The 27,518-nt window shown below is 42.2% G+C and overlaps 1 protein-coding gene across 4 annotated transcripts in view; it reads left to right on the forward strand.

The window, feature by feature from the left end:
* The window catches only part of TSPAN5 (tetraspanin 5), a 169,860-nt gene that overhangs the window by 25,207 nt on the left and 117,135 nt on the right, over positions 1-27,518 (forward strand). For 2 of the 4 annotated variants that reach the window (XM_072755592.1, XM_072755591.1), the window contains exon 2: positions 3,057-3,155. The exons of the other annotated variants lie outside the window; for them this stretch is intronic. In XM_072755592.1, coding sequence (XP_072611693.1) covers positions 3,138-3,155 — 18 coding nt within the window. In that variant the 5' untranslated portion in view covers positions 3,057-3,137. The remainder of the gene's footprint in view (positions 1-3,056; positions 3,156-27,518) is intronic. 4 annotated transcript variants of the gene reach the window in all.

Consider the following 27,518-nt stretch of genomic DNA (forward strand, 5'->3'; position numbering starts at 1 on the left):
ATTTTTACTGTGAGCATTTTTACTTAAGTGCACAAGAATTTTTGGCTTGACATAGAAGAGGTTGGACACTTCTGTTTTTATGTGTGGTATATTTCATGAAAACCCAGTAGTAGTATGGGGTGGCATAGCTATTGTAATCCAAATGATGCCTTTCAATATATTGATCAGATTATCTCAAAGGGTGACTACCAATCTTTTTTTTTTTTTTTTTTTTTTTAAGAGCATGCATGTGAACAGGTGGGTAGGGGCAGAGAGAGAGAGAGAGAGAGAGAGAGAGAGAATCTCCAGCAGACTCCGCTCTCAGCATGGAGCCCAACACAGGCCTCCATCTCATGACCCTGACATCATGACCTGAGCCAAAATCAAGAGTTGGACACCAACTGAGCCATGCAGGCGCTCCGACCAATAATCATTTTAAATTGTTAAAGTGAAGAAGTAAATGGGGATCAGAAGTGATTTTACAGATTTTCAATCCTAGAAATGATTTGCTATTCAAAAACCATCTCTACGGTTGAAAGGCAAAGTCAATTTATCACTCAGAACTCTCACAACTTCATCTTCACTTGTATCATTGGGTGATATAATTGAAGAGGTCATGGCAAACACTGAGATGATTAAATTGTTTAGGTGAATCTGCCTGGTTTAGGCTGTTGAAGGATTCATTGACTTGTGGGTGAGGGAAAACTGGCAAGGTAGTTTTGCATTTCATTTTGACCTTACATTGCAAGGGATTTTTGAGGCTGTGTGAACAGGATTACAGGGCAAGCTTAGGGCAAGCTTTAGGGTCATATAAGGAACTGGCTTTGGCTATCTAATGTTCAGGCCTTTTTTTCTACCCTACCCCCCCCCCCCCCGCCCCTGGATGAGCCAGAATGTTGGCAGCTTTCTGACCCATCATCAGGGTCTTCAGATGTTAACCTCCCAATCATCTGCCCTCATTAGTCTGTCTACACAACCGTTGCCCTGGCTCGAGCCTTCACCCTCCTGATGGCACTGGCTGCCTGCTGGCTCTGCCTCCTGCCTTCCCTGTTGTCCTCTACCCTGAGCCAGAGAGGTCTTGTCTCACGTCTGTCTGATTGTGACACTCCCATGCTGTGTGTGCCCTCTATGGATTCCTGCTGTCCTTGCTCCAGCCTAAAATTTTCCCCATTATCTTCTCTTTCTCTAGGGCCCACTTTGCTGCCTTATCTTCTTCTCCTCCCCATCCTTCGTCTCCCTCTCCACCTTCCCCTCCCCTTCCCTCTTCCCCTCCCCCTCCCCTCCCCTCCTCCCTCTCCTCCTCCCCCCCATCTCTGTCCCCCCCTCCCCTCCTTTTCCTGTCCTCCTCCTCTCCTTCTCCTCCCCTTCTCTCCCCCCTCCCTGCCCCCCCTCCCCCGGCCTTTCTTTTCTTCCAGGAATTTTTCCTACTTCAGACCCTTTACATATGCTACTGCCAAATCAGGTTGAATGTTGGAATATTCTTTCCTACTACCCAGGACTTCTGAGTACCCACCATAATTTGGTTAGGTCATTGTTGTTTCTTTAGGTGATTACTTGATTGTGTTCACATTAGCCAGTCAGCTTCCAGAGAGCTGGCCTATGCCCTGAATATGACCTTGGTGGTGGCCTCAGTCCCCGGGTAAGGGGTTTAGCCCCTCCATAGGGCTTGGCTTTCCAAAGCAGTCCTGCTTTATACTTGTAGTTCCCATGTCCTAATGGTGTCCCTGTTCACTTGGAAAATCATTTCTCTCGGATAACAGTGTACACGGTGGTCCTATTTAAAACTGAAGGATGGTGAATCACTCAGGTAAATGGTTCAGTGGTTAGGGTCCCAGTGCAGGGTGGTGGGCATTCATTTTTGTTTTTTTAAACATTTTGAAGAGGTTACATTCCCTTGGGCACCAGAGATTTTAGAATATGCCAGTGGGAGGTGTCAAGGGTGTTAAAGAAACAAAACACAGGTGGCCACAGGTAGGTACTTCTTCTGGTCAGTGGGTGACAAACTTAATTGGAAGGGGTTGAGGATATTTTCATCTTGTTGGGCCAGCAGACATGATGGTCCTTGCTGTCCTCATTCTAACATAAGCTCATCCCCAGGTGGCAGTGTGTTTGTTGGGTACCTGATGGGAAGCACTGAGATAATCTGTCTCAGTTTCCTGACCCGTCCACAGACTCAAAGGAGTGATGCGGACAGTGTCAAGTGATCTTGTTGACTTACAAATAAGTAAATAAATAGATAAAAATCTAAAAAGCAACACAAGGAGGCTCTTTGGAAGGCCCATCCTGGCACAGGCTCTGAGACTCAGTTTCCTCTTCTCCAATGTGGCACCTACAGGCACCTGCCTCAGGGAAGGCTCTGAAGAACCCAGCAAGAATAATGCTTTGCAAGGCGCTTTCAAATTAGTAGTCCCTTCAGGGGTAAAGGGCTTTTTGCGACACTAGTCTGAAGATAATTTTTATCAAATCTCCTAGCCTGAGGTCTCAAAACCATACCCGGGAAAGCCCCCCTCAGGCTGGCTTCTGTGCCATGGTTGTGCTGAGCCCTGAAGCACTGGATTCCTTCATGTTGGCCCTGCAGGGTCAGGAAGCTGAGGGAGACTTGCTGAGGCCCAGGCAGTCATGAGAGATGGCCAGATAACAAGGTGAGTGACCGTCTTGTGTTTGCTGAGTGCAGATATGTTCATTTCCTACATGGCACATTCACCCACAGTCTGAGAGGGACGATGCACGTTAAAGCCTCTCGCTTCTGGAATGTTCTAGTGGATTCTGGTGGTGGGCTCTGTGAAATTTAGTGCTGCCTTTCTAGCTTTTCTGCCATCTTTTGTTTTGCAGGTTGTGTGCAAGGGGTATTCACTTTGCTTGCCAAGTCGGCTTAGGCCAGAGCAATAGATTGTGGGAGATGTGCAGGCCTCATAGAGATTTTGCTAGTCCAGTGATTCAGCAAAGCATTTTGTGAGATTGCTCTAATAATTAAATATCTACGATAGGCCGCATTTAGGTTGGCTACTAAGAAAGGTAAAATGAGGTAATCACAATTATGTGATTTTTTTTTTTTTTTTTTTTTTTTTTATTTAAAGTTCTGGCATCTTGTGTTCTCTGCCTACCAGAAATATTCCAGCAGAACTGTGATAATGCCTTTCATCTGCTAAGCCTTCCAGATGGCAGTTTCTCAGCCGGTGAGCAAAAGAGGGAGCGTTTGAGATTTATGAGTAAGTTACTTCCCTTCCTTGGTATGACCCAGTGAACTCTTGTACGTGATGTGTGCTCAGTGCCAGTGGTACGTTGTCTGAAGTCCTTCACCCTGCAGGGCCTTTAAAAAGCACTGTACCTTCTGTTAAGGCAAGGACATCTTCAAATTCCCAGTGATCAATGACTGCCTTAAAAGAGCACTTAAAATGCTTTCTTAGGATACTTTCTGTGACCTAAGTGGACTCTGAGTTCCTTGAGGACAGAGGCTGTCCCTCCTGCTGGGCAGCACCAGTGCCAAGGGAAGCCTCGCTATGCCTTTTCCAGTTGGCACGTGGCCTTGGTTTCTGGGCTGTATTTATACAGTTCTTCTGCTGGCTCCCAGGTCCTCCCTTTTTCAGTGCTGACTGAGCCTGCTGACTGAGCATGCAGGCCTGGAGCTATAGTACGGATGGGTTCAGATAATTTTTGGATTTTAGGAGCTCTCAGAACAGTGGAAGAAAGACTTATTTATAAATACACCAAAGGGAAGTGGTGTGTAAGCCGAGGCTGGAGTGGTCAGGGCATGTGTCAGAGGTGAAGTGGCTCTGTGTTTTCAAGGTTTAGGGATTGGCTGAGCAGAACAACACTTGCTATATTCCGCCCCCCCCCCCCCCCCCCCCCCGCCCCAACAATAAGAAAAAACCCTCCTCCAACTTGCTAGGATGCAGAGCTGAGCCTATATGATGCATTCTGCTATATAGCCCTGTGGACTGGGATAGCTTCAGTGCTGGTTCTCTGCGGTCCTTCTCCTTTGTCTTTATCCTGTTCCTTTTTATGTGGAGGGCGCTTGTAGCCTACCTGGAGTGCACCTCTCTTTGAACTCCTATAGTTGATACTCAGAGGTTACCAGTTCATGGATCTCTGTTTTGTTCCCCAACTAGATTTTAAGCTCAGTGAGGGTGGAAACCACTCCATCCACATCAAGCACAGTGGCGGCTGGTGCATACAGCAAGCATGTAGGCTAGTTGAGGTGTTTTTTTTTTTTTTTTAAGATTTTATTTATTTAAGAGAGAAAAAGCACTCGAGAAAGCATGAGCCAGGTGAGGGGCAAAGGGAGAGGGAGAAGCAGACTCCCCACTGAGCAGGAAGCCCAACACAGGGCTTGATCCTAGGACCCTGGGATCATGACCTGAGCCGAAGGCAGATGTTTAACTGACTGAGCCACCCAGGCACCCCGCTAGTTGAGGATTTTTACATGTCCTTATTACTTGGCTCTTTAAGTATGACAAGACGGTTCAGTCATGACTCAGGTATAAACAGAGTGGTGTGTTTTGTTTTGTTTCATGGTTTTGTTTTTAGGAAAGCACATGTCTGGTCAGTAGCATTTCATCAATTTGGTGTTTATTCGTTCATTCATTCATTCATTCACTAGCAGGCTCCTCCTTTGGGAGCCTTTTTTCCTGTACTGAGTTTTTGAATGTTGTGTTTTTACTGCACTGGGGATTTTATTCTTTAAACTCTATAATTGTTTTTGATAAATCTCTATCTCTTGGATACTGGCTTAGAGCTAATTCTTTTCTATTAAGTACTTCTTAGAGTGGTTGACCATAAACCGTTTGAGAAATCACCACTTTTATTAATGACTTTTGAGATTTGGCAGCAACTTAAATTGATAGTAATGGAATGTGCTTTGAGTGGAAAACTGTAAGATAGACATCATTTCACTCTGCAAACCAGACTAGAGATGATGTATCTGACAGGAAAACATAACTTATTGGTGGTTTAGGTCAGTGTCTCAGGTAATGCAAGGCTCAGCAGTAGTGATTGCAACGTAAGAATTAAAAAGAAACACTTATGTGGTCGGGCACTGTTTTAAGTGCATATGCTATTCATATGCTTGTATGAATTTATTTAATCCAGTGACCACATGCAGTGTCTGTGCTGCCATTCTTCACCCTTTACTAATGAGAACATTGAGGCATGGAGAAGTGTGTGACTTGACGATGGGCTTGGTCATGTGACCACAAATAGTCCCTCTGGGACTGGAGATATTCTTTTTTTTTTTTTCTTAAAGATTTTATTTATTTGACAGAATGAGCATGAGAGAGCATGAGCAGAGGGAGCAACAGGCAGAGGGAGAGGGAGAAGCAGGCTCCCCATGGAGCAGGATGCCTGATATGGGACTCAATTGCAGGATCCTGGGATCATAATCTGAGCCAAAGGCAGGTGCTTAACCAACTGAGCCACCCAGGTTCCCAGAAATATCCCGATTATATATAGTATGTACCTGGAAGATTGGGAAATTTGTAAATTATTCTTTTGGTGGTTTAGGGCAATTATGTTTACTGTTTCCATTATAGATTGTGTATGTTTATGATTGCTAGCTTTTTGTGTTTTTTAAATTGTGGAAAAATATACATGACTATGATAAGTTTTGAACTCCTTTAGAAGGCTTCTAAAACAAATAACATCATGTTTTGATAAGCTAAGAGACTTCCAAAGCATTCCTGTTCCCAGAGGAAAGTGGCTTCAGTTAAAAATGATGAACTTGGGGCACCTGTGTGGCTCAATTAAGTTTCTGCCTTCAGCTCAGGTCATGGTCTCAGGGTCCTGGGATCAAGCCTTGCATTGTCAGGCTTCCTGCTCAGTGGGGAGTCAGTCTGCTTCTCCCTTTCCCTCTGCCCCCCCCCCCCCCCCCCCCCCCCCCGCCACCTCCCGGGCTCTTGCGTGCTTTCCCTCAAATAAATAAATAAAATCTTAAAAAAAAAAAAAAAGAATGGATTAATGAGGGGTTCCTGGGTGACTCAGTTGTTAAGCATTGGCCTTTGGCTCAGGTCATGATCCCAGGGTCCTGGGATTGAGCCCCATGTGGACCACCCTGCTTGGTGGGGGGTCTGTTGCTTCCTCTGCCTGCCCCAGCTCATGCTGTCTCTTGATAAATCTTAAAAATGATAAACTTTGCCTCTTTACCAAGTGATACTGGTGAGAAGGCTTTTGGAAAAATGTGAATGTGATTTATACATAATAATATGCTTTCTCTCTGAAGTCTTCTTACTAGAGCAGAATGTGTAACCTATAGCTCAGTTTTGGTATCCTAGCAAGCTGGCTGTTCTGTTGTTTTTTCAAAGCTGGGGCTGCAGATGCTTGTGCTTTGAGGGACGAGGCAGTAAGAAAGCCATTGAGGGTTGGAGGTGGGAATGCAGTAGGGAGTGATAAGGAGTGGGGTAAGGGGTCAGCTGTGCTTCTGCCCTCTGTGTGGGGAGCTGCTTTCCTCCAGTTGATGACTGACCAGAGAATATGTGGCATGGGTTGCCAGACAGAACCATTTTTTCAGTTGGATCAACACATTCTTTAAATGAAAAATTTCCTGACTTCAATACTTAGGAAGAAAATTTAAATTAAAGCAGTACTGGAGAGCATGGTGGACCCCACATACAAAGGAGAATAGGGGACCTTGGAAGGAGCTTTTGCATCCATCCTTACACTCTCCTGCTGTGGCATTAAATTCCTGCTTTTGTGTGCCTATTTGATTGTATAGTACATAGATGTATACCTGAAAAGTTGTGTGTAAGCTAGTTTTGTTTCTTTTCTGTATCTAAAAAATAGCCTTATGCCTTATTGTGGAAGATCAGTGGGCCTTCTGATGTGAGTCCTTGTACAGCCAGTAATCACTCAGTGTATTTGTTTTGCATGTTCGTTCTTCTGTGTTTAAAATGGAGAACACGGTTAGATATTGTATATTGCCTGAGTTAAGTTCATGAGCAAGGCCTGCTTTGGGTTACTCAGATTCTTATGGCTGTGGTGTTTGTTGTAATGAGATTTGACCTGTCAGGGGAGCTGTAGACACTTGGAAGAGTGTTTGGTCCTTAATACTAGTATCTAAATTCTAGGCATGTTGCCTGTATCTTCCAGTTTCAAAAAAAATCTATGTCAATCTGTTTCTTTATAACCTAGTGCTGTTTCTGTTTCATTTTTTTTCTGCCTTGTTTTATATTCAATCCTTCTCTTTGGCTCACAACAGCAATCTGGTCCAAAGATTTACTTTTTCTATTTCCAATGCTATCATTATTTTTATGTAAAAAGTATGCTTTGAGTTACAGCAATTCATGAGGCTCAAGCTTCTACTCTGTAGGGAGAGAAAGAGATGTCATTTGCTACAGAGTTGATACAGACAAATGTCCTGCTGCATGCTGTGTTTCCACTGTAATCCAGGGGTTTATTTTTGTGACACTTAAAGAAAAATGACCATATTGGGGCTGACGCTAAGCCAAGATGACACAGGCCCAAATTTTTTTTGGAGGAGTGGGGGAACAAGGGGATAGAAACATTTGGAAGAAATAGTCCTTTTTCTCCTTCCTTTATGCATTGTGTTTTCATTAACAGATTATTGAATGCATTACATTTACTCATATAATTCCGTTTCTTCTGGGTTTCCTGAGCACCCTTTGCTGCTGCTTTTGGAACAATTTCAATCTTGTATGAAAGTTTTAAGAAGACTGAAAATGAACTTCTACATACCTTCACTGTAAGGCTCCCTTCGAGTTTCTCCAGTTTTCCCAATTATGTCCTTTACATCTTTCTAGCCTCCTTCAACCTGGAAGAGTTCCTCATTCTTAGCTTTCAGGATGTGGACCTTTTGCAGGCCAGTTACATAGAACATCCTTCCTTTTCTTTGAGGATGTTCTGTATTCCTCCTGCAAATGTCTGTGAGGAGAGACGGGCTGTGCCTACGAGGAATTGGTGGCTCCTTCCTTTAGATTTTTACAGCACTCCATTAATATGTTTATTTGAGTATTTAGGATATTCAATCAGTAAGTATGGTTTCTTTGTGCTAAATGGGGATACATTTAAGAATACAATGGACTTAAAAAAAATCCCTACTTTTGTGAAGCTTACATTTTAGTGAGGGTAACATACCACTTACAAGATAAATAAATAAACTAGCGGGTAGCCCAGTGGCTCATTGGTTTAGCGCTGCCTTCAGCCCAGGGTGTGATCCTGGAGACCCAGGATTGAGTCCCACGTCGGGCTCCCTGCATGGAGCCTGCTACTCCCTCTGCCTGTGTCTCTGCCTCTCTCTCTCTCTCCCTGTGTCTCTCATGAATAAATAAATAAAATCTTAAAAAAGTAAATAAACTAGCAAGTATGTCAGATAGTGATAGGTGCTAAAGAGGACAAAATCTGGTGGAAGAGAGTGGGCCAGGTATGATGGTTCTTGGTAGGGTGGCCATTAGGGTGGCCATGGGAGGCTTCCCATGAGGGTGATTCTGGAGCAAGACTCACAAAAAAGTGAGGTAAAGGCCATGCTGATAGCTGAAGGCGTGCAGTCCAGGAGAAGGGAGCCTAGAGGGTACAAAGGCTGTGCCTCAGATGGGCTGGGTGTGGGGAGAAGGCAGCATGGTGGTTGGAGCCAAGGGGAGAGTGATAGGAAAAGTGAAGCAGGGGATCAATCAGGGCTTATGGCCACGAGGGTCATGAGAAGCCTTTGGAGAGTTTTGAGCAGAGAATTGACAGGATCTGACTTACGCCTGAGAAGGAACCCCCTATTATGTAGGGAATAGCAGGTATGTGGGGATAGCAAGAAGGGTAGAAACAGGGAGACAGATTAAGGGAATGTGGAAAGTCCTTTTGTATAGTTTTGTTCTCTATGGCACATGGAAGTGACTTAGTGGTTCTCATACTTCAGGATCCATAAGACTTATGTGGGCTCTTTGTGAGCAATGCACAGCTTTTTACTTAGAAACTTGAATCCATTAAGTCTCACCTGTACTGTTAACATCTACTCCTCTACCCCCAAGCGATTCTCAGGTGAGTGGTCCTTAAACCGCAGGTTGATACAGTAACAAGTGAGTTTGGAATGAGTGAATAATTGGTTTACGGAAAATACTTTAAAGGTACTCAGGTATGAAGTGTTTCTTACTCTTCTTTTTTATTTTTATTTTTATTTATTTATGATAGTCACACAGAGAGAGAGAGAGAGAGAGAGAGAGAGAGAGGCAGGGACACAGGCAGAGGGAGAAGCAGGCTCCATGCACCGGGAGCCCGATGTGGGATTCGATCCCGGGTCTCCAGGATCGCGCCCTGGGCCAAAGGCAGGCGCCAAACCACTGCGCCACCCAGGGATCCCGTTTCTTACTCTTCTTGCTTGGTTTCTTACATATTATTCAACTTCTAAAAATCTAGTAGTATGAATTTTCTCTTACAACTGATTTAGTGCATAGAGATCTAACTAGGCAAGAATATTTTTTAAAAGAGAAGTGTGTTTTGTAAAATAAACACAATACTGACATGCTACTTTCCTGCCTCTAAGCATGTGGGTTCAGAAGGAATGAATAAAGGGTACCAGTAGGATTCATTCACAAAGAAGCTATTAACTGTATTCAAGAAGAAATTGGATTTAAAGAGTAGGTTGGATGAAGCCACGAAAGATATGAATGAGTATTTTAGATACAGATGGGTATTTGAGAGCAAGAGTGGACTAGATCTGGCTTGGCATTGTATTGTACCAGAGGTCCATGGGATGTATGTCAGAAGGAGTCCTGGAAGCAGAGCTAAGCGTAAAGCACTAAGGGACTTGTCTCTTCTCCTTGGTGAATTAAATTTAGTCATGCATGGGTCACATTGGGTTGAACAAGCAGAAGTTGTGCCTTGTTTGTGATGTCATGGTCAGGAGCCAGACTGGTTTCAAATCCTGCTCTGAACTATCAGGGTAACTCATGTTGCTTCAGTTTCCACAGAGGTGGGAAATCCTAGTACCAACCTCACAAGGTCATTGTGAGGTTGGAAAATTAATGACCACAAGGTACTGAGAATGGGGTCTGGCGTATTATAAAGGATTCAGCAATTACTGGCGTTTTGCCTCCTCCCCCTCCAAATTTTATTGTTACTGTTATATTGCAGTGCTTTCAAACCATGTTTTGCTTTCTGGAATACTATACATTTTCAGTGATTGCTGTTTGGGATGAGTATAGTTATTGGTCATGTCTAGAAATATGCTCACTCGTGCCTCTGTTTATACAAAGAGTTTCAAGTCTTAAGTATAGTGTTGGTCCTTTTTATTTACGACCAACACATTCTGGAAGTTGGTTGCCATCACTTATGTAACATTAGCTCCCCCCCCCCCCCCCCCTTATAAAAGAGGGATGCTCATGCTTGCTTCAGGGACATGTGGTGAGAATTAATGAATAAGTTAATGTTTGTGGCTCTACCCCATTAAGTACTAATTAGCATGAGTTACTGCTCTTACAGTCTCTCCAAGTACCATGATCAAACTGATTCTTAGAACCAGGGGCTTCGAGAGAACTTTTCCTTATGTACTGTGGGGAAGTAGCATCTGAGAACATTTGCTGTCTTATTACTTCCCATATCTACAAATTTTATACCTCCTCGATAACTGAAAACTAAAGTAAATCAAATAACTTCTTGTAGAACTTAGTCATAAAATGTTACTTGTTAAGTACGAAGTGAAATTTTTTCCTTTGGGAGATCACCATCTTTCATTTTTGACTTTCTCATTGTTATGCAGCAGTTACATCTGTACTTAGCAATAACGTTCTAAAAATTTGCCTAGTCTGTGAAGGCATAGTATGGTAGAGGCAGTCCTAGCATTGCAGTTCAAAGGAAAGAAAGTTTGTATTTCAGTTCTGTCTCACTAGAGGTAAGATTTGGAGCCTTTGTACCTCTGGACCTTTGTGTGAAACAGGGATAATAATACCTTTGGAATAACATATATGAAATAGCAGGCACAAATACCGGCATATGTGCCTGATTGTAGTGAATATAATGATTTTATTACTTTTTCCAATATGATGAATTTGGTAATGTAACTGGAACCAATTTCGTAGTTTTCATATGAAGCAAAAGAAGATATCTTTTAGGGTCCTAGTGTCAATTGGATTTCTGCCTGACATACACTTACCTTAAAGATCTAATTTCCAAACTCACTCTGGGAGAACACCTCTTCTGTCAATTGACAAAGTTAAATCATTCAAAGGATGTGAATATAGAGTGAATATGGGATTGTGTGTGTGTGTATGATATTCAAATAAAGTAATTCAGTGTAATGTAATTTTACATTTCCCTATCTTGTCTTAAAATTTAGTAGGAGTAGGCTAACCAAGGGCATGGGTCTGTATCCAAGGAGGGGCTTGGCCTTAGGGAGACTGGCCTTCTGTGCTCCACTAAAGATGATGTTTATTTAACCCCCAGTCTTTTACTCACCTAATTACAAAGTTAAAATTTAATTCCTCGTAAATGTACGCCTGAAAGGATTAGCTACACTCTTGATTGATATGTAAAGAGAGTTTTATAATCTCTGAAACTACGGCTCTTGAGGAACAAAATAAACTATAATTTTGAAATGGGACAGAAGATATTATTATAGGTTTATTCTTAGGATGCTCCTCTTTTGACTTGCCTCTGTAATTAAATATCTACTTGTCGGCAGGGAGGGTGTACAGAGGAACGATTATTCCCTTGCTTTCATCACTGTTGATTTCTTAGGGATGCTTTGAAGTGGTGTCCAACTGTCTTCCCTGGCTTCCAGACGCTTTGATGGAACAATAGGAACTTGTTAAGTACATAACCAGATTCTTTCCACACGGCTCCCTCACGAGGTCTATTTTAAGTTATTAGTTAGGTTTGATGTTCAGACTGAAAAGCACTTACTCACTAGTTTTGATACAAGGTCGAGGAGTTTAACTTCTTACAGATAAGACCAAGAGCCTAAAAGTTTTGCTGTGTACTACCTACCCCATCTCTCTTCCAAAAAAGAAGTGTAGAAGGAAGTAAAGCGATGCTTATCTTCTTTATTAAAGTGTCAGAATTTAGACCCTTTTCAGATTTCTGTTATAATTTTGGCGAGTCTCTTGTCTTGGCTTTGTCACCTTCCTCTTCTTATTCCACCTGTTTTATTATTTTGTTACTTATGGTGCTCCTTTTTTTGCAGCCTCCTATCCTCTACCCCACTGTTCATTTTTTGGAGCTCCTGAAAGGAGCCAAAACTTCTTTTTCTCTGTACTCTGTACTTCTTTTTCTTGAGGAATGTCATCCGTATGTGGCTGCTGAGTCTACAGTTTTTTGTAGTTTTTTTTTTCTTTTTAAGATTTTATTTACTTACTAGAGAACGAGCAGCGGGGAGGGGCAGAGGGAGAGAGAAGCAGGCTCCCTGCTGAGCAAGATGCCTGATGTAGGACTCGATCCCAGGATCGAGATCATGACCTGAGCCAAAGACAGAGGCTTAACCCACTGAGCCATCCAGACACCCCCTGAGTCTCCATTTTTAACTCCAGAACTGACCTGCTTTTCCAAGCCTCTCCCACCTGTTGTTTCCACCTGAATGTTTTGAAGGGCATGTCAAACCCATCTGTCCCAAACAAACTCCTATTCTTTCACAAAAGCTGGTTGCTGTTTTATTTTCAAAGCACAATTCTGTACAAAGCACAATTCCACCTGCTTGAAACTTTCCAGGGAACCCTCAGACCTTGCTGATATGAATGGAAATGGTATAGCCACCGTGGAAGACACTCTGGCCATTCCTCAAAAAATTAAACCTAGAGTTACTGTATGACCCAGCAATTCCACTCCTAGGTATATGCCCAAGAGAATAGAAAACAAATGTTCGTACAAAATGTATCCAGGAATGTTCAATAGCAATGATATCCATAATAGACCACAAGTCAAAACAAATGTCCAAGGTATGAATGGGTAAATAAAATGATGTATACATATAATACAATGTATACATACAGCTATTATATAGGGGAGTGAAGAACTGATGCATTCTGTAACATGGATGACTCTTGAAAACATTATATAAATTAAAAGAAGCAAGACGCAGAAGTCCACATGTTGTATATTCAGATTATATGATGCCCAGCATAGGGAAATTCCTAGCAGATTAATGGTTGCCAGGACTGGGAGGAGAAGGAAACAGTATTTCCTTTTGATTTATGAAAGTGTTTTAGAATTAGATAGTGGTGATCATTACTATATTTTGAAGATGCTAAAAATCACTGAATTGTACAGCTTGAAATGGTGACTATATTAGTTTCTTAGGGCTGCTATAACAAAGTACCACAAACTCAGTGATGTAAAATGGAGAAACATCTTGTCCCCTGGTTCTGGAGGCCACAAGTCTGAGACCCATGTGCTGGCAAAGTTGTTTGTTTCCCTCTGAGGATGTGGAGGGGTTCCAGGCTTCTCTCCTAGCTTCTGCTGGATTGCTGGTGATCTGTGGCCTTCCCTGGCTCATAGACTCATCACTCCAGCTCTTCCTTCATCTTCATATGATGTTCTTCCTATGTACGTGTCAGTGTCCAGATTTCCCCTTATCATAAGGACACAGTCCTTATTGGATTAGGGCTCGCCTTAATTATCATAACTAATTACGTCTGTTACAGCCCTGTTTCCAAATAAAGTCCCGTTTTGAGGTACTGGTTTTGACTTCTTTTGAATTTTTCAGGGACCAAATTTAATCCATAACAGTAAACTTGTATGTTCTGTGAATTTTACCTTAATTAGAAGAAAAAAATCCAAACCAAAAAAACCTTTAGGGAGCTTCTGACTGCTGTCGAGTAAGAGACCAAAGCCCTGAACACAGTCTGGGCCTCGCGTCTCTCCTCGGCCTTTCCTCTTCTCTTACTCTGGGTCCTGGCCAGCTGGCTTTCTTCCTGTGCCAGCCATGCTCCCTCTGACTGCAGGGCCTGTGCCTAGGAGTTGCTTATATTCCTTTTTTTTTTTTTTTTTTTTTGCCATCCCCTTCTTTCCATTTGTTCTGACCTCCGTTCCAGTGTTCCTTTCATGCGGGACTTGCGGTATAAGGCTGCCTCCTCTCTCCTATACACTACCCCTGATGTGGTCATCTACTACTGTGTGCCTGAGCACTTCTCAACTTCCTGATGTTAAACAACAGCCATCTGTCATGCTCTTGGATTCTGCAGCTCAGGAATTCAGATACACTGATGGTGATCTGTTTCTCTGTAATGTCTGGAGCTTTGGCAGGGAAGATCTCAACAGTGTGGGGCTGGAATCTTCTGGGAGCATCTCCACTCCTGTGTCTGGTGCCTGGACTGGGATGACCCAAAGACTGGGTTCTGCTGGGACTGTTGACCAGTGCTGCTACCCATGATTCCTTGATGTGGCTTAGACTTCCTCACAGCAGCGCAACCTCAGGATAGTCAGACTTGTTACAGGACAGTGTGAGGCTCCAAGAGTGGGTATTCTGGCAAATAAAAAGAAGAAGCTGTGTGGCTTCTTATGACCTAGCTCTGGCAGTCCACAGACTCATTTCCATTCCATATTCTAATGGTTGAAGCTGCTGTGGCCCACCCAGATTCACAAGGGGGCACCTAGACCTCACCTCTCAATGGAAGTAATACAGAATTTGTGGCTGGGTTTAAAAATAACCACAATACTCCTCAATCTATGTTCCTTCCAAGTGTCCCCCTGCTGTTAATCACTCCTCTGTGTTATTATTGGATTAATTTCCATCTTTCCAACTAGATGATGAGTTTACTTTGCTCACCATGATATTCCCAGCATCTAATACAGTAGCTGGCACATAATAGGTACCTGGTAAGACTACAAAATGGAAATTGACTGTGAGGAGTTAGAAAAGACAGAGTAAGGAAAGGTATTCACTTATGCCCTAAAAATCATGAGCTTGTACGTCCGATCCAAGCACCACCACTACCAAATAAGCCCAGTGATCCGTGGCTGTATTGTTTCATCCTCATGATCTCAGTTGTTTGGCAATAAATCTGGCTGCCTTGTGACTATTGATCGTGCAGGAGACATCTGAGAGCTGATACCCATGAGAAAGTCCTCTTGACGCCTGCAGTAAAACATAGCAACATAAGTATAAGTGAAGCCAAATGTTTGCTGAATGAATTCCCCACAAGGGAATAAACAGAATTAAAAATTTAAGGTTTAAATAGGCTAATACTAATAAGGTGTGTGTGCGTGCCCATGGCTTGCTGTGCCTGTTGGGTGAAGAAAGGAAGGGTAGTAAGGGATCTGGTTTATTTTTAACAGACTGAGTTTATCAGAGCTGTGTGGGGCTGATCATATTTATTTAACATGCTTGACAGAATTTAGAATGAGATTCTCCTTTCCATCTCCTTGACTCCTTATTTCTTTGAAAAATTTCAAGTCTGAGACAGACACACATATAACCTTGCCAGGCACATGGTTCACTTGCTCCTCGGACTCCTGCATAGCTGCTTGACATTTGTGCTACAGACTTGGCAGCAGAATGCCAATTTCCCTTCCTTGCCTGTACATTTTCAGGGCAGTTGTTTACACAGAACCTCTTAAAATGCAGAAGGATGTAGTTCAGTAAATTAAAATGCAATTTTATTTAGTTTTTGCCTCTACATACCAAAGACTCCAAAGCAGTGTGGGGTGATATTGTTGAAAACACTGGCTTTGGAGTCCCAGGGACCTAGGTTTTGAACCTTGACCCTGCCACTTTTTATTGCTATGACCTTAGGCAAGTTAGTTACCCTCCATATGCCTCTTTCACTTAAAGGGGGAGGAGGGAGGAGATAATAATAGAGCTGTTAGAAGAATTTAGTGAGATCATACATATAAAGATCCTAGTACCGTCTGGCACATAGTGAATGCTCAATCAGTGTTAGTTATTATGACTATTATCATGCAAATGTAACTGCTTGGGGTTTACTTGGAATTTAAGTATAGTAATATTGGAATGGCTTTCAAAGAGTGCTTGATCTTATTCTGATTTTGCTCTTAATTGGAAAGTAAGTTTATGCTGTTTCAAGTTTGGGATGTTTGTAGGTTATTAGTGTGATGGTTCCTACCTTGTCTTTAATACTTGTGGCTATTTGCTTTGAAAAGTGTCTGTTAAAGAATGAATAGAAATTCAGAAGGAGAAATGGTTTGAAATTCTGGGACTTTAGAAAGTTGAATGTCTTTGGGGCCTGGATGGCTCAAGCGGTTAACTGTCTGCCTTTGGCTCACATCATAATCCCAGAGTCCTGGGATCGAGACCTGTGTCTGGCTCCCTGCTCAGCGGGGAGTCTGCTTCTTCCTCTTACTCTGTGCACGCGTTTTTCCCCCCTCCCCTCTCCCCCTCTCTCCTTCCCTCCCTCCTTCAAATAAATAAAATCTTTAAAAAATAAGTTAAATGTATTTTTCTAACATCTACCATCTACCATCAGTAAGGCTGTCAGAATAAGAGACACGCTGATTTTAAGATGTCAGCTTTAACTGTGGTGGCTCCCCATTTCTGGACAAGGGTCAGCATGGCGGGGCCTCTGGAAGGACCCCTTAGTTCAGAAGGCTCTTGCTAGTTGCTGCTCGTGTAACCAGGGACAATGGCAGATCTGTGGTCTGTCGCAAAGTGAAGTTGGGGGAGGGAGGATTTTGTAACAGATGGTTTCTTGGCTATCTGGGGCCTGTCCAGCTCTAAGCTTTGAAAACGATGGGCCAGACCCTAAACTGGCACGGATATGGGCTCGATTGCCAGAACAGGAAGTGAGGTCCTAGGGTGATATCTTTGGGGCAGCTGCTGCAGCTTGGCTGGTGGGCGGCCCTGGCAGCATTGGCTTCCCATGGTTTGGTGAAGCGACTGTGTGTGGTGCAGTAATGACAATGAGGTGGGGAACCTGGCCCGGAATCTGAGGTCGTGACCCTTGTGGGGCTGTTGGCCTGTATTGGAAGGGGTGTCAGCTACTGTGCCTCGTGGGGCTTGTGCCACTTTTGCCATGGATGAAAATGAGTGAATGTGGGAGCCAAAGATCTATGCCTCTTGTACCGGTCAGCCTGGTTTTCCGGTTTGGGTGTGAGAGCAGTAAGCAATGCTGTGTGGGAGGGCTTGGCTGTTCGCTTTGACATTAGCTTCCAAAGACTAGGAGCCTTTTTTTTTTTTTTTTTTTTTTTTTTTAAGACTAGGAGCTTATCCCAGAATTTGCTAACCTCCTCTGATACCTTTTTGGAATAATTAAATCATTTTTGGCTGTGTTTAAAAATGTATTTGGCTTGCCTCTTACTAGCTGGGTGTCCTTGGGCAAATTACTTAATCTCTCTGTGCTTAGTTTTTCTTATCTATGAAGAGGCCAGACTGGATGATGATATGAGATGATCTTTAACATCCAACTCTAATTAAATCCTTTTATGTATCCTCAAATATACACATATATATACACAGATATACCTGTATACATATACACATGTGTGTGTGTGTAGTTCTTTGAGTCTAGTTGACACGAACATTACATTAGTTATGGGTGTATGACTTAGTGATTTGACAAGTTTATACATTATGTCAGATTCACCACAAGGGTAGCTGCCATCTGTCCTGCTACATCGCTATTACAATATGTATGTATCTTCATATATTTTGATATTTGCTTCTTTGAATAGTGGACTCCACAAATTTACTTCTTAGAGTGAGACATAAACCGTTTCTTTTGCTCTTAACTTCTTTTTTAAGTATTTAGGTGGTGTTCCTCCATATCTAGTACTTAAGAATTTGGAAATCAAAGTGTCATTTTATGGAGGGAGGGATCCAGATTTTATTTTTCTTGCAGCCTGGAAATGATCTCATCCCATTTGTTGTTGGGACAATACTGGTTGCAGTTGCTGTTCGGGAGGTGACATATAGGACACATGGCATTAAATGATAGAAGCTTATTCTTGCAATGGCAATAGAAGCCATCTTGTCAACCCTTTCAGGTTGAGAGGAGGAGATTGAGACTCAGAAAGGTTTCACCTCTTGTCTGAGACTGTGCTGCTAGATCCTGTGAGGGCTGAGGCTGTGCCCTGTTCACTGTGACCTCTCTCCTGCCTTTTGGGCATCTGGTCCAGCTGGTTTCTTTATTAGCATTTGTCAGAGTGACTTGAGGTAAAGATGGCCTCACATTACCTCTCCTCTGACCTTGGTAGGTTCTGAAATGCCAAGTTACCCATATTCAGAAGAATTATTTCAAGGTAGAACAAACTCCAAGAGCTTTGGTCTTCCTCTTTGGTATGGTCTGTGTAGACATGGGTGGTTTCTCAGGAGCTGGGCTCAGGTCCTAGAAATGTTTTTCACGAGAGGTCACTTCCTATCTCTTCTCCAACAATTCCTTGGTCTCTGCGGGCTCAACTTCTTAAGAGGAAAGCAGAGGTATAATTCTGAAGAATGATGCAGATTTGATGGAATGCAAGAGAGGCAAGAGCTGAGCGGGTTGGGTTAATATGGAACTAAGAAAGCATTGTGAGGGAAAAGTGCATCCAGAAAGGCCTTGCACATCTTCCTAGTGTTTGGATAAAATTTAAGGCAGAACTCTGGGGAAAAATTGGAAACATCCTCTAGACATTGTACATTCTCGGAAGTGAGTTCCCACATCTTTGTCTTGCTTCCTTTTGGTTCTCATTGTTCTACTTCTTAACTCCCCATAGCTGCCAAATGCATATGTTTCCTAGGACTGTTTCTGCCTTAATTCCATCGCTTCTTCCTTTTTCTAAGATTCTATCTATCTATCTATCTATCTATCTATCTATCTATCTATCCATATGAGAGCACAAGCAGGGGGAGTGGGAGCAGAGCCGGAGAAGCAGGCTCCTGGATGAGCAGGGAGCCTGATGCGATCCCAGGACCCTGGGATCATGATCCCAAGGGCAGACACTTAATCAACTGAGCCACCCAGGTGCTCCCCCCATTGGTTCTTCCTAATTGAAATAGACCTTATTTTACCATTTACCTTATTTTCTTTAAGACACTAACTCTTAAAAACGTGTGTGTGAGGTGACTGGGTGACTCAGTTGGTTAGGTGGTTAAGTGTCTGCCTTTGGCTCAGGTCGTGATCCCAGGATTCTGGGATGGAGCCCCAGGTCAGGTTCTCCGCTCAGCAGGGGGCTTCTCCCCATGCTGCACCACCATCCCTCCTCCTCCGTTCATGCTTGCCAGCACATGCACTCTCTCTTTCTGTGAAATAAATCTTAAATATGTTTGGAATTCCAGTGGATCGAAGAATAAATGTGTGTATTTAAGGTCGTGTTTTTATTTTCCCTAAAAGCACTATTAAGAAACCTCTAGGGCAGCCCAGGTGGCTCAGCGGTCTAGCGCTGCCTTCAGCTCAGGGCCTGATCCTGGAGACCCAGGATCGAGTCCCACGTCAGGCTCCCTGCATGGAGACTGCTTCTCCCTCTGTCTTTGTCTCTGCCCCTCTCTCTCTGTGTCTCTCATGAATAAATACAATCTTTAAAAAAAAAAAAAACTCTGCATCTGAGAATCTGGAAATAATGAATTAAATGCTGGACTTTCTCAGTGAAGAGAGAAGCTGAGTGGTTGAGAGCAGAACTGTTAGAAATGAAGGGTCATAAAAACCATGGAGGTGGGGGCAGTTTGCTAAGTGAAGTAGAAAAATACTGTATTGTTTAATGCCTGAGGTTTTCAGGCTTGGTTATATCTTGTACGGGGGGAGCCTCTCAAGAATTTTCAAGAAAGCATAACACTAGGCTCTCCTGGTCCCGAGGCACAGAAACATTGTAGCAGGGTTGCTGTTAGGTTACAGGTGACAAGAGAGGGGAGAATCCATATCTAAGGATGCAGACCATCCCATGGCCAGGCCTCACAGGTACTATGTTGATAGGTTTTTCTGGATCCAAGATCTAGATTGGGGATGTCGCCAGCAGGAGTTTGTGACTATTAGCTCCGCTCTAAACCAGCTGGGTGACTTATTATGTGTCTTGCTAATTGTCATCATCTTTGTTAAGTAGAACTTCTGATTAAATTTTTTGTCTTCTCTCATTGGCCAGAGGGCATAGTGCGTGTGATGTAGGGAGGATAGTGGAGGTGGTTGACTGCAAGGCCGTTTGGTGTGGGCCTCATGTGCAGGAAGGGCATCACCTGGTTCCCCTAGTGTTATCTGCACATGAACTTATACATTCTGTCACAGAGACGAACTGGCAAGATTGAAAGAAGATGGCATTCATCATCCAAATTTAAATTTGTTTCTCATTAAGGAGATTCTCCCTGTATGCACCATGAATTAATATGTTTTATAAATCTTGTAACTGTCTCATGAAGAGCATAATTAGTCATAAGTGTTTGGGTGTTAGAAATGTGAATTTGTTCAATGTAGGTATTAAAGCATCCTGTCAATTCTTTATTAACCTAACTGGGAGTGTTGCAGTTGAGGGGGGCTCAAGCCTTCTCGACCTCTCAAAGGCCCTGCTGACCCGTCTTTGCATTGGCTCTCCTGGATCATGGGCTCACTCCTACTCAGTCAGCTGTGAGTGGGGCTACCACGTGAGCTGGAAAACTGTCCCTTTGGTACTGGGAACAGCCTAGGGCCTTTTCCTTAGGAAGTGCTGTGGGTGCCGTGGACTTAACGATGAGATCGAGGTTGGAGATCAGAATTGAAGATGGAGACTGTGAGAGTCTGGCTAGGAAGACTAAAGAATGGGATCCTCAGCAGAGCTCTGATTGAATCCTGAGATACCCCAGGTCTTAGGCAGCTCAGCTCACTTCTCTGCATTTACTCTTGTAAACTATAGGTGAACGATGCCAAGTGGCTTTTGAAAACCAAACACTGTAAAACTCACTTGTGTTTTGAGATATCAAGCCACTGCTAAAATACTTTCTTAAAAATGAAACAATTGAGGCCATTGACAGTTGTTTTGCTAAAATTTCACAGCGATCAGCTCTATGAGAAGAGCAGTCCCAGAAATAAGGAGAGGATAAAGATATGCTAGGGGCCATCTAGGCAGCTAGGTAAAGGCTGGAAGTGATAATTGGCTGTGCTGAGGGAGGGATCACATTGGAAAACAATGAAAATGCAGTGTGAGTCGTTCTTGGGGGGAACTCTAAAATGAAAAACTGACATTAAGTAGTGACAGTGACCAGGCATTTAAAATTCATAGACCTGCCTTTCCCACCTGACCCCCTCCCCTATTTCTCATTATCAGCCTTTAATAATTTATGCTGTAACTACCACCAAGAGAGGACTGGGTTGCTTCAATCATCAGGTTTGTTGTCATTTGGCTAAAGCTTTGATATCCACAATAGGGACTAGAAAACTGTATGGGGAAAGATTGGTGTGTTAGCTGACCTCGAAGTAAGCAGTCTGGGACTCAGTTGCATTATGAAGGAAGGGATTTTGGACCTTGGTGTCTTGCAAAGACCACATTTGCATTATTAGAGAACACAGGATTATGTGAAAGATGGTTGCAACTGTTAAACTAGCTTAGTGGGTATGGATTCCTGTTCACTCACAAAATCCCTTTCTGATGTGCTTGTTGAAACTCTGACCATACCATAAATGACCCTAATAAAACCTGCCCAGGATATCAAAGTATCTGGAAATACCATGAGAGCATAGGCACCATTTGTAAGCCTGCTGCTTTATGGACAAAGTGCTTATCAGTAATTAAGGCACCACTTTGTTTTTCTTTAGACTTCTTTCATATAGAGGATTGACTTGGTATTTCAGTATGTTATTTTGCCAGGAAAATGTCAGGTTAGTGCTCCTCTCGATAGGATACTGTACATCTCCATCAGCTGTGGAACTTAGGAAAGTGCAGATGCCGGGCTCAGCCTGGAGCTGTTTGCCTTATTCTCCAGCACGGGGCCATCACTGTGGTTTTGATTGTAACATCTCTGATGTTACCTTCTCCTGAGTTCCTTCAGTAAATGCAGACCCAGCTTGGTGATTGTTACTGAGCTGGGTATAAAATGGTGAACCAAAGAGAAATGGTTCTTGACATCCTGGTATTTACATCTAGGAGGGAGCCAGGAAATAAGTACATAAATACTGCAGGAAAAAGAAATGTGTAAATTGCATTAAGTGCGGCTGAGAGAGAAACAAAACGGGGCATTGGAAGAGCCTCTGCACCAAGAGCCCAGTGTAGGTGGGAGGACAAGCCTCTCTGGGGGAAGTGATGCTGCAACTGGAAACCGAAGAATGGAGAGGACTAGCTGAGTGAAGAAGAGAGGGGCCCGAGTATTTCAGGCAGGGGAACTGTTGGGGGGCGGGGACAGCGTATTGGAAGGTCCTGAAGAGGGAAGAGGCTCCCTGGGGAGTGGGAAGTGAGAGAGGAGTATGCTCCTGGAGAGCTGATGGAAGGTCATGCTGTGTCTCTTCTACATTCCCATAGGATTGTGCTTACCAGGTGACCTGCCTGTGTTGCCCTTATTATTATTGCTCTTTTATTACAAATTCTTTTAAGAGGATCTGAAGCAGACTCTGTGCTGAGCCCTGCTCATTGCTCAATCCCATGGCCCCTAGATCATGACCTGAGCCGAAATCAAGAGTTGGATGCTTAAGCGACTGAGCCACCTAGGCACCCCTATTATTGCTACTTTAATTAAACTTTTATTTTGAGATAATTGTAGATTCCATTGCAGTTGTAAGAAATAATACAGAGAGATCCTGTGTACCCTTCACCTGGCTTCTTCCAGTGGCAACATCTTGCAAAATTACAGTGTAATATCACAACCAGGAAACTCACATTGATGCAGTCCACTAAGTTTATTCAGATTTTACAAGTATTACCTGTGTGTGCATATACCTGTGTGTGTAGTGTATTTCTAAGCAGTTATATGTTGGTTCATGTATCACAATAGTCAAAGTATAGAACAGTTTCGTTACCACAAGGATCTCTCATCCTTTAGAAAAAATTGAGATATAATTGACATATAACATTAGTTTCAGGTGTACTACATGATTTGAGATATATGGTGGAATGACCACCCCAGCACACATATAAATGTCTCTCTAAAGGCAAAGCGGTCCTTGCCAGTTACATCAGCTTCACTGTTTAGGTCCGTTAAGCTAATTCTAGGGTTTCTGTTGGCTTAGTTTTGGGAGTTGTAAATGTATTTCACTTGAACATTACAAAAACTGAAAGATTAGTTTAAGCAAAAGAATATAATTGAAGGATGCATCATTGTTCTTGTAAATCCCTTAATGCTTGGCCATTGTTTTCTAGCCTTTTCATTCAGCGTTGTCCCCTGCTTGGAGTACTGGGCTGGAAGCCTTCACCTCTAACCTGTCTCTGTAATGCTTGCTGCTTGCAGCTCACTTGGTGGTTTCCTCCTTCCCTCCCTCCCTCCCTCCTCTTCCATGGAAGGGAGATGGGATAGAGAATTTACTTAGCTATCCTTTGGAATAGAATATATCTCTGTTTCCAGTGAAGGAATTCTGGTGGGTTTATTGACAGGTATTGGTTTCTCTCCAGAATTAGGAAACCCAGGAAGTATTAGGTACAGCTGCATTATTGATGATAATGCCTTTTGTTCTTTAAGTTTGAGACATTGCCCTGTCTGCAGTTGTAATGTGTTTTTCAGCACAATGGCTGCTGACTTAGGGACAAAAGGAGGCTGAATCCACTGAAATGTATTCCATTCTCCAACCTCCAAGGCTATGGAGAGGCATCAGCTTGGAAGAGGGGTATGTTCTTTTTTTATTTCTCATAAAGCAACTGAGGAAGCTGAGCCCATTTCTAAGATCCTCTATGGGTGCCATAAGGGCTGGCCGTGGCCATGCCTGAGAGAAACCTCAGTGGGCTCTGGGTCCTGCATCCCTGCTCAGGAACATCCTGCTCTTACCTGGTGAGATGTGATTGGAAGCATGTTTAGTCCTCTGCATCACATGGAGCTGCCACCCTTGTCTCTCCTGGTTACTAGTTTTTATTTTATTTTTAAAATTTTAATTTCCATATAGTTAGCATAGTGTTAACATTAGTCTCAAGTGTACAATACAGTGATTCAGTAATGGTATACATTACTCAGTGCTTTTTGTGGTAAGCGTGCCGTTCATCCCATCACCTATTTCCTCCATCCTCCACCTACCTCTCCTCTGATAACCATCAACTTGTTCTCTAGAGTTAAGAGTCTGTTTCTTGATTCATCTCTTTTTTCCCCCCACTTTGTTTTGTTTCTTAAATTCCTTATATGACTGAAATCATATGGTGTTTTCTTTCTCTAACTTCATTTAGCATATCTTCTAGATCCATCCATGTTGTTGCAAATGTCAAGATCTGATTCTTTTTTATGTTGGAGTAATTTTCCATTATATATATATATATGATAGCTGAGTAAGTAATATACTATCTCTTTTTAATATACTACCTCTTTTTTTTTTTTTTTTAAGATTTTATTTATTCATTCACGAGAGACACAGAGGCTGAGATGCCAAGACATAGGCAGAGGGAATTGATCCCAGGACCCTGGGATCATGACTGGAGCCAAAGGCAGACACTTAACCATTGAGCCACCCAGGTTCCCCAATATACTACCTCTTTTCAATCTATTCATCTATTTGTGGACACTTGGATTGCTTCCATATCTTGGCTACTATAAATAATGCTGCAGTAAACATAAAGGTACAAAAATTAGTGTTGTTGTGCTCCTTGGGTAAATATTTAGTAGTGGAATTACTGGATCATATGGTAATTCTATTTTTAATTTTTTGAGGGACCTCCATACTGTTTTCCGTAGTGGCTGCACCAGTTTGCATTCCCGACAACAGTGCTGGAGGGTTCCTTTTTTCTCTACATCCTTGCCAACACCTGTTGTTTCTTGTGGTGTTGATTTTCACCAATCTGACATGTGTGAGGTGATACCTTATTGTGGTTTTGATTTTGCATTTCCCTGATGATGAGTAATGTTGAGCATCTTTTCATGTGTCTGTTGGCCATCTGTATGCCTTCTTTGGAGAAATGTCTGTTCATGTCATCTGCCCATTTTTAATTGGATCATTTGGATTTTTGCTGTTGAGTTGTATAAGTTCTGTATATATCTTGGATATTAACTCCCTATTGGATATGGTATTTGCAAATATCTTCTCCCATTCAGTACATTGTCTTTTTTTGTTGTTGTTTCCTTTGTTGTATGGAAGCTTTTTATTTTGATGCAGTCCCAATAGTTTAATTTTGTATTTGTTTCTCTTCGGAGACATTTCTAGAAAAATGTTGTTACGGCCAATGTCAGAGAAATTACTACCTATGCTTTCTTCTAGGATTTTTTGGTTTCCAGTCTTACATTTAGGTCTTTAATCCATTTTGAATTTACTCTTGTATATGGTAGGAAAGTGGTCCAGTTTCATTCTTTTGCATGTGGCTATCCTGCACCATTGTTGACTTCTTCCCATTGTCTATTCTTGCTTTCTTTTCTGAAGATTGACCGTATAATCATGGGTTTTTCTGAGTTCTCTAGTCTGTTCTATTGATCTATGTGTCTGGTTTTTGTGCTAGTATCTTAATCTTTTGATCACTACAGCTTTGTAGTATATCTTGGTATCTGGGATTGTGATACTTCCAGTTTTGTTCTTTTTCAAGATTACTTTGGCTATTTGGGGTCTTTTGTGGTTCCATACAAATTTTAGGATTGTTTGTTCTAGGTGTGTGAAAAATGCTGCTGGTATTTTGATAGGGATTGCATTAAATCTGTAGATTGATTTGGGTAATATGGACATTTTATTTTATTTTTTATTTATTTTTATTTTTTTTATTTATGATAGTCACACACACACACACACACAGAGAGAGAGAGAGAGAGAGAGAGAGAGAGAGAGAGAGGCAGAGACACAGGCAGAGGGAGAAGCAGGCTCCATGCACTGGGAGCCCGACGTGGGATTCGATCCCGGGTCTCCAGGATCGCACCCTGGACCAAAGGCAGGCACTAAACCGCTGCGCCACCCAGGGATCCCTAATATGGACATTTTAACAGTATTTGTTCTGCCAATCCATGAGCATGGAATATCTTTTCGTTTGTTTAATCTTCAGTTTCCGGGATCCCTGGGTGGCGCAGCGGTTTGGCGCCTGCCTTTGGCCCAGGGCACGATCCTGGAGACCCGGGATCGAATCCCATATCAGGCTCCCGGTGCATGGAGCCTGCTTCTCCCTCCGCCTGTGTCTCTGACTCTCTCTCTCTGACTATCATAAATAAATAAAAATAAAAAAAAAAAATCTTCAGTTTCCTTCATCAGTGTCTTATAGTTTTCAGAGTGCAGGTCTTTTACCACCTTGGTTAATTTTATTTCTAGGTATTTTATTTTTGGTACAATTGTCAATGGGATTGTTAATTTTTCTTTCTGCTTCTTCATTGTTAGTGTATAGAAATGGAATGGATTTCTGTATGTTGATTTTGTATCCTGTGACCTTATTGAATTCATTTATTCTAGTAGTGTTTTGGAGGAGTCTTTAGAGTTTTCAACATATAATGTCCTCTGAAAATAAAGTTTTATTTCTTTTTTATCAATTTGGATGCCTTTTATTTCTTGTCTGATTGCTGCTGGAGGACTTCCACTAGTATGTTGAATAAAAGTGGTGAGATTGGACATCCTTGTCTTGTTTCTGATCATAGGGGAAAAGCTCTATTTTTCCCCATGGAGTAGGATGTTAGCTGTGGGTTTTTCATATGTACTTATTTTTTTATTTTGTTTTCACTTTTATTTCTTTTTTCTCTTATTAATTTTCCCCCAGTTATGGCTTTTATTATGTTGAGGTATGTTCCCTGCAAACCCACTTTGAGGGTTTTTATCATGAATGGATGTTGTAATTTGTCAGGTGCCTTCCTGCATCTATTGAAATGATCTTTGGGTTTTTATCCTTTCTCTTGTTGATGTGATGTATCACACCGATTGATTTGTGAATGTTGAACTGCTCTTGCATTCCAGGAATAAATCCCACTTGGTTGTGAAGAATAATTTTTTAAAATGTATTGTTGGATCTAGTTTGCTAATATTTCGTTGAGGAATTTTGTGTCTGTGTTCATCAGAGATATTAGCCTGTAGTTCTCATTTTTTGGTAGCATCTTTGGTTTTAGTAACAGGGTAATGCTGGTCTCACAGAATGAATTTGGAAGTTTTCCTTCTATGTTTTGGAATAGTTTGGAAAGAATAAGTACTAAGTTTTCTTTAAATGTTTGGTAGAATTCATCTGTGAAGCCCTCTGGTCCTGGACTTTTGTTTTTTGGGAGTTTTTTGATTATTGATTCTGTTTCATTACTAGTAATCAGTCTGTTAAAAGTTTCCATTTCTTCCTGATTCAGATTTGGGAGATCGTGTGTTTAAGAATTTATCCATTTGTCCAATTTTTGGCATATAATTTTTCATAACATTCTTATAGTCCTTTGTATTTCTGTGGTGTCAGTTCTGATTTCTCCTCTTTCATTTGAGTTTGTTTGAGTCTTTTTTTTGGTGAGTCTGGCTTAAGGTTTATCTTGGTTACTACTAGTTTTAATGGGTGTGTTAATGTCTGCATACAAATCCTATTTGTACCTAGTTTCATTCTGGGGCAGTACTTTCCACAACTATGTGCATTGCACTTACATCCTATTCATTCACAGAGGCTGCCTCACGTAACTTTCCAAGGCATTTGTACTTTGATATTACATTTGATACTTGTTATTAATAAGATTG

The sequence above is a fragment of the Vulpes vulpes genome, chromosome 4 (assembly GCF_048418805.1).
Source record: "Vulpes vulpes isolate BD-2025 chromosome 4, VulVul3, whole genome shotgun sequence".
NCBI lineage: Eukaryota > Metazoa > Chordata > Mammalia > Carnivora > Canidae > Vulpes > Vulpes vulpes.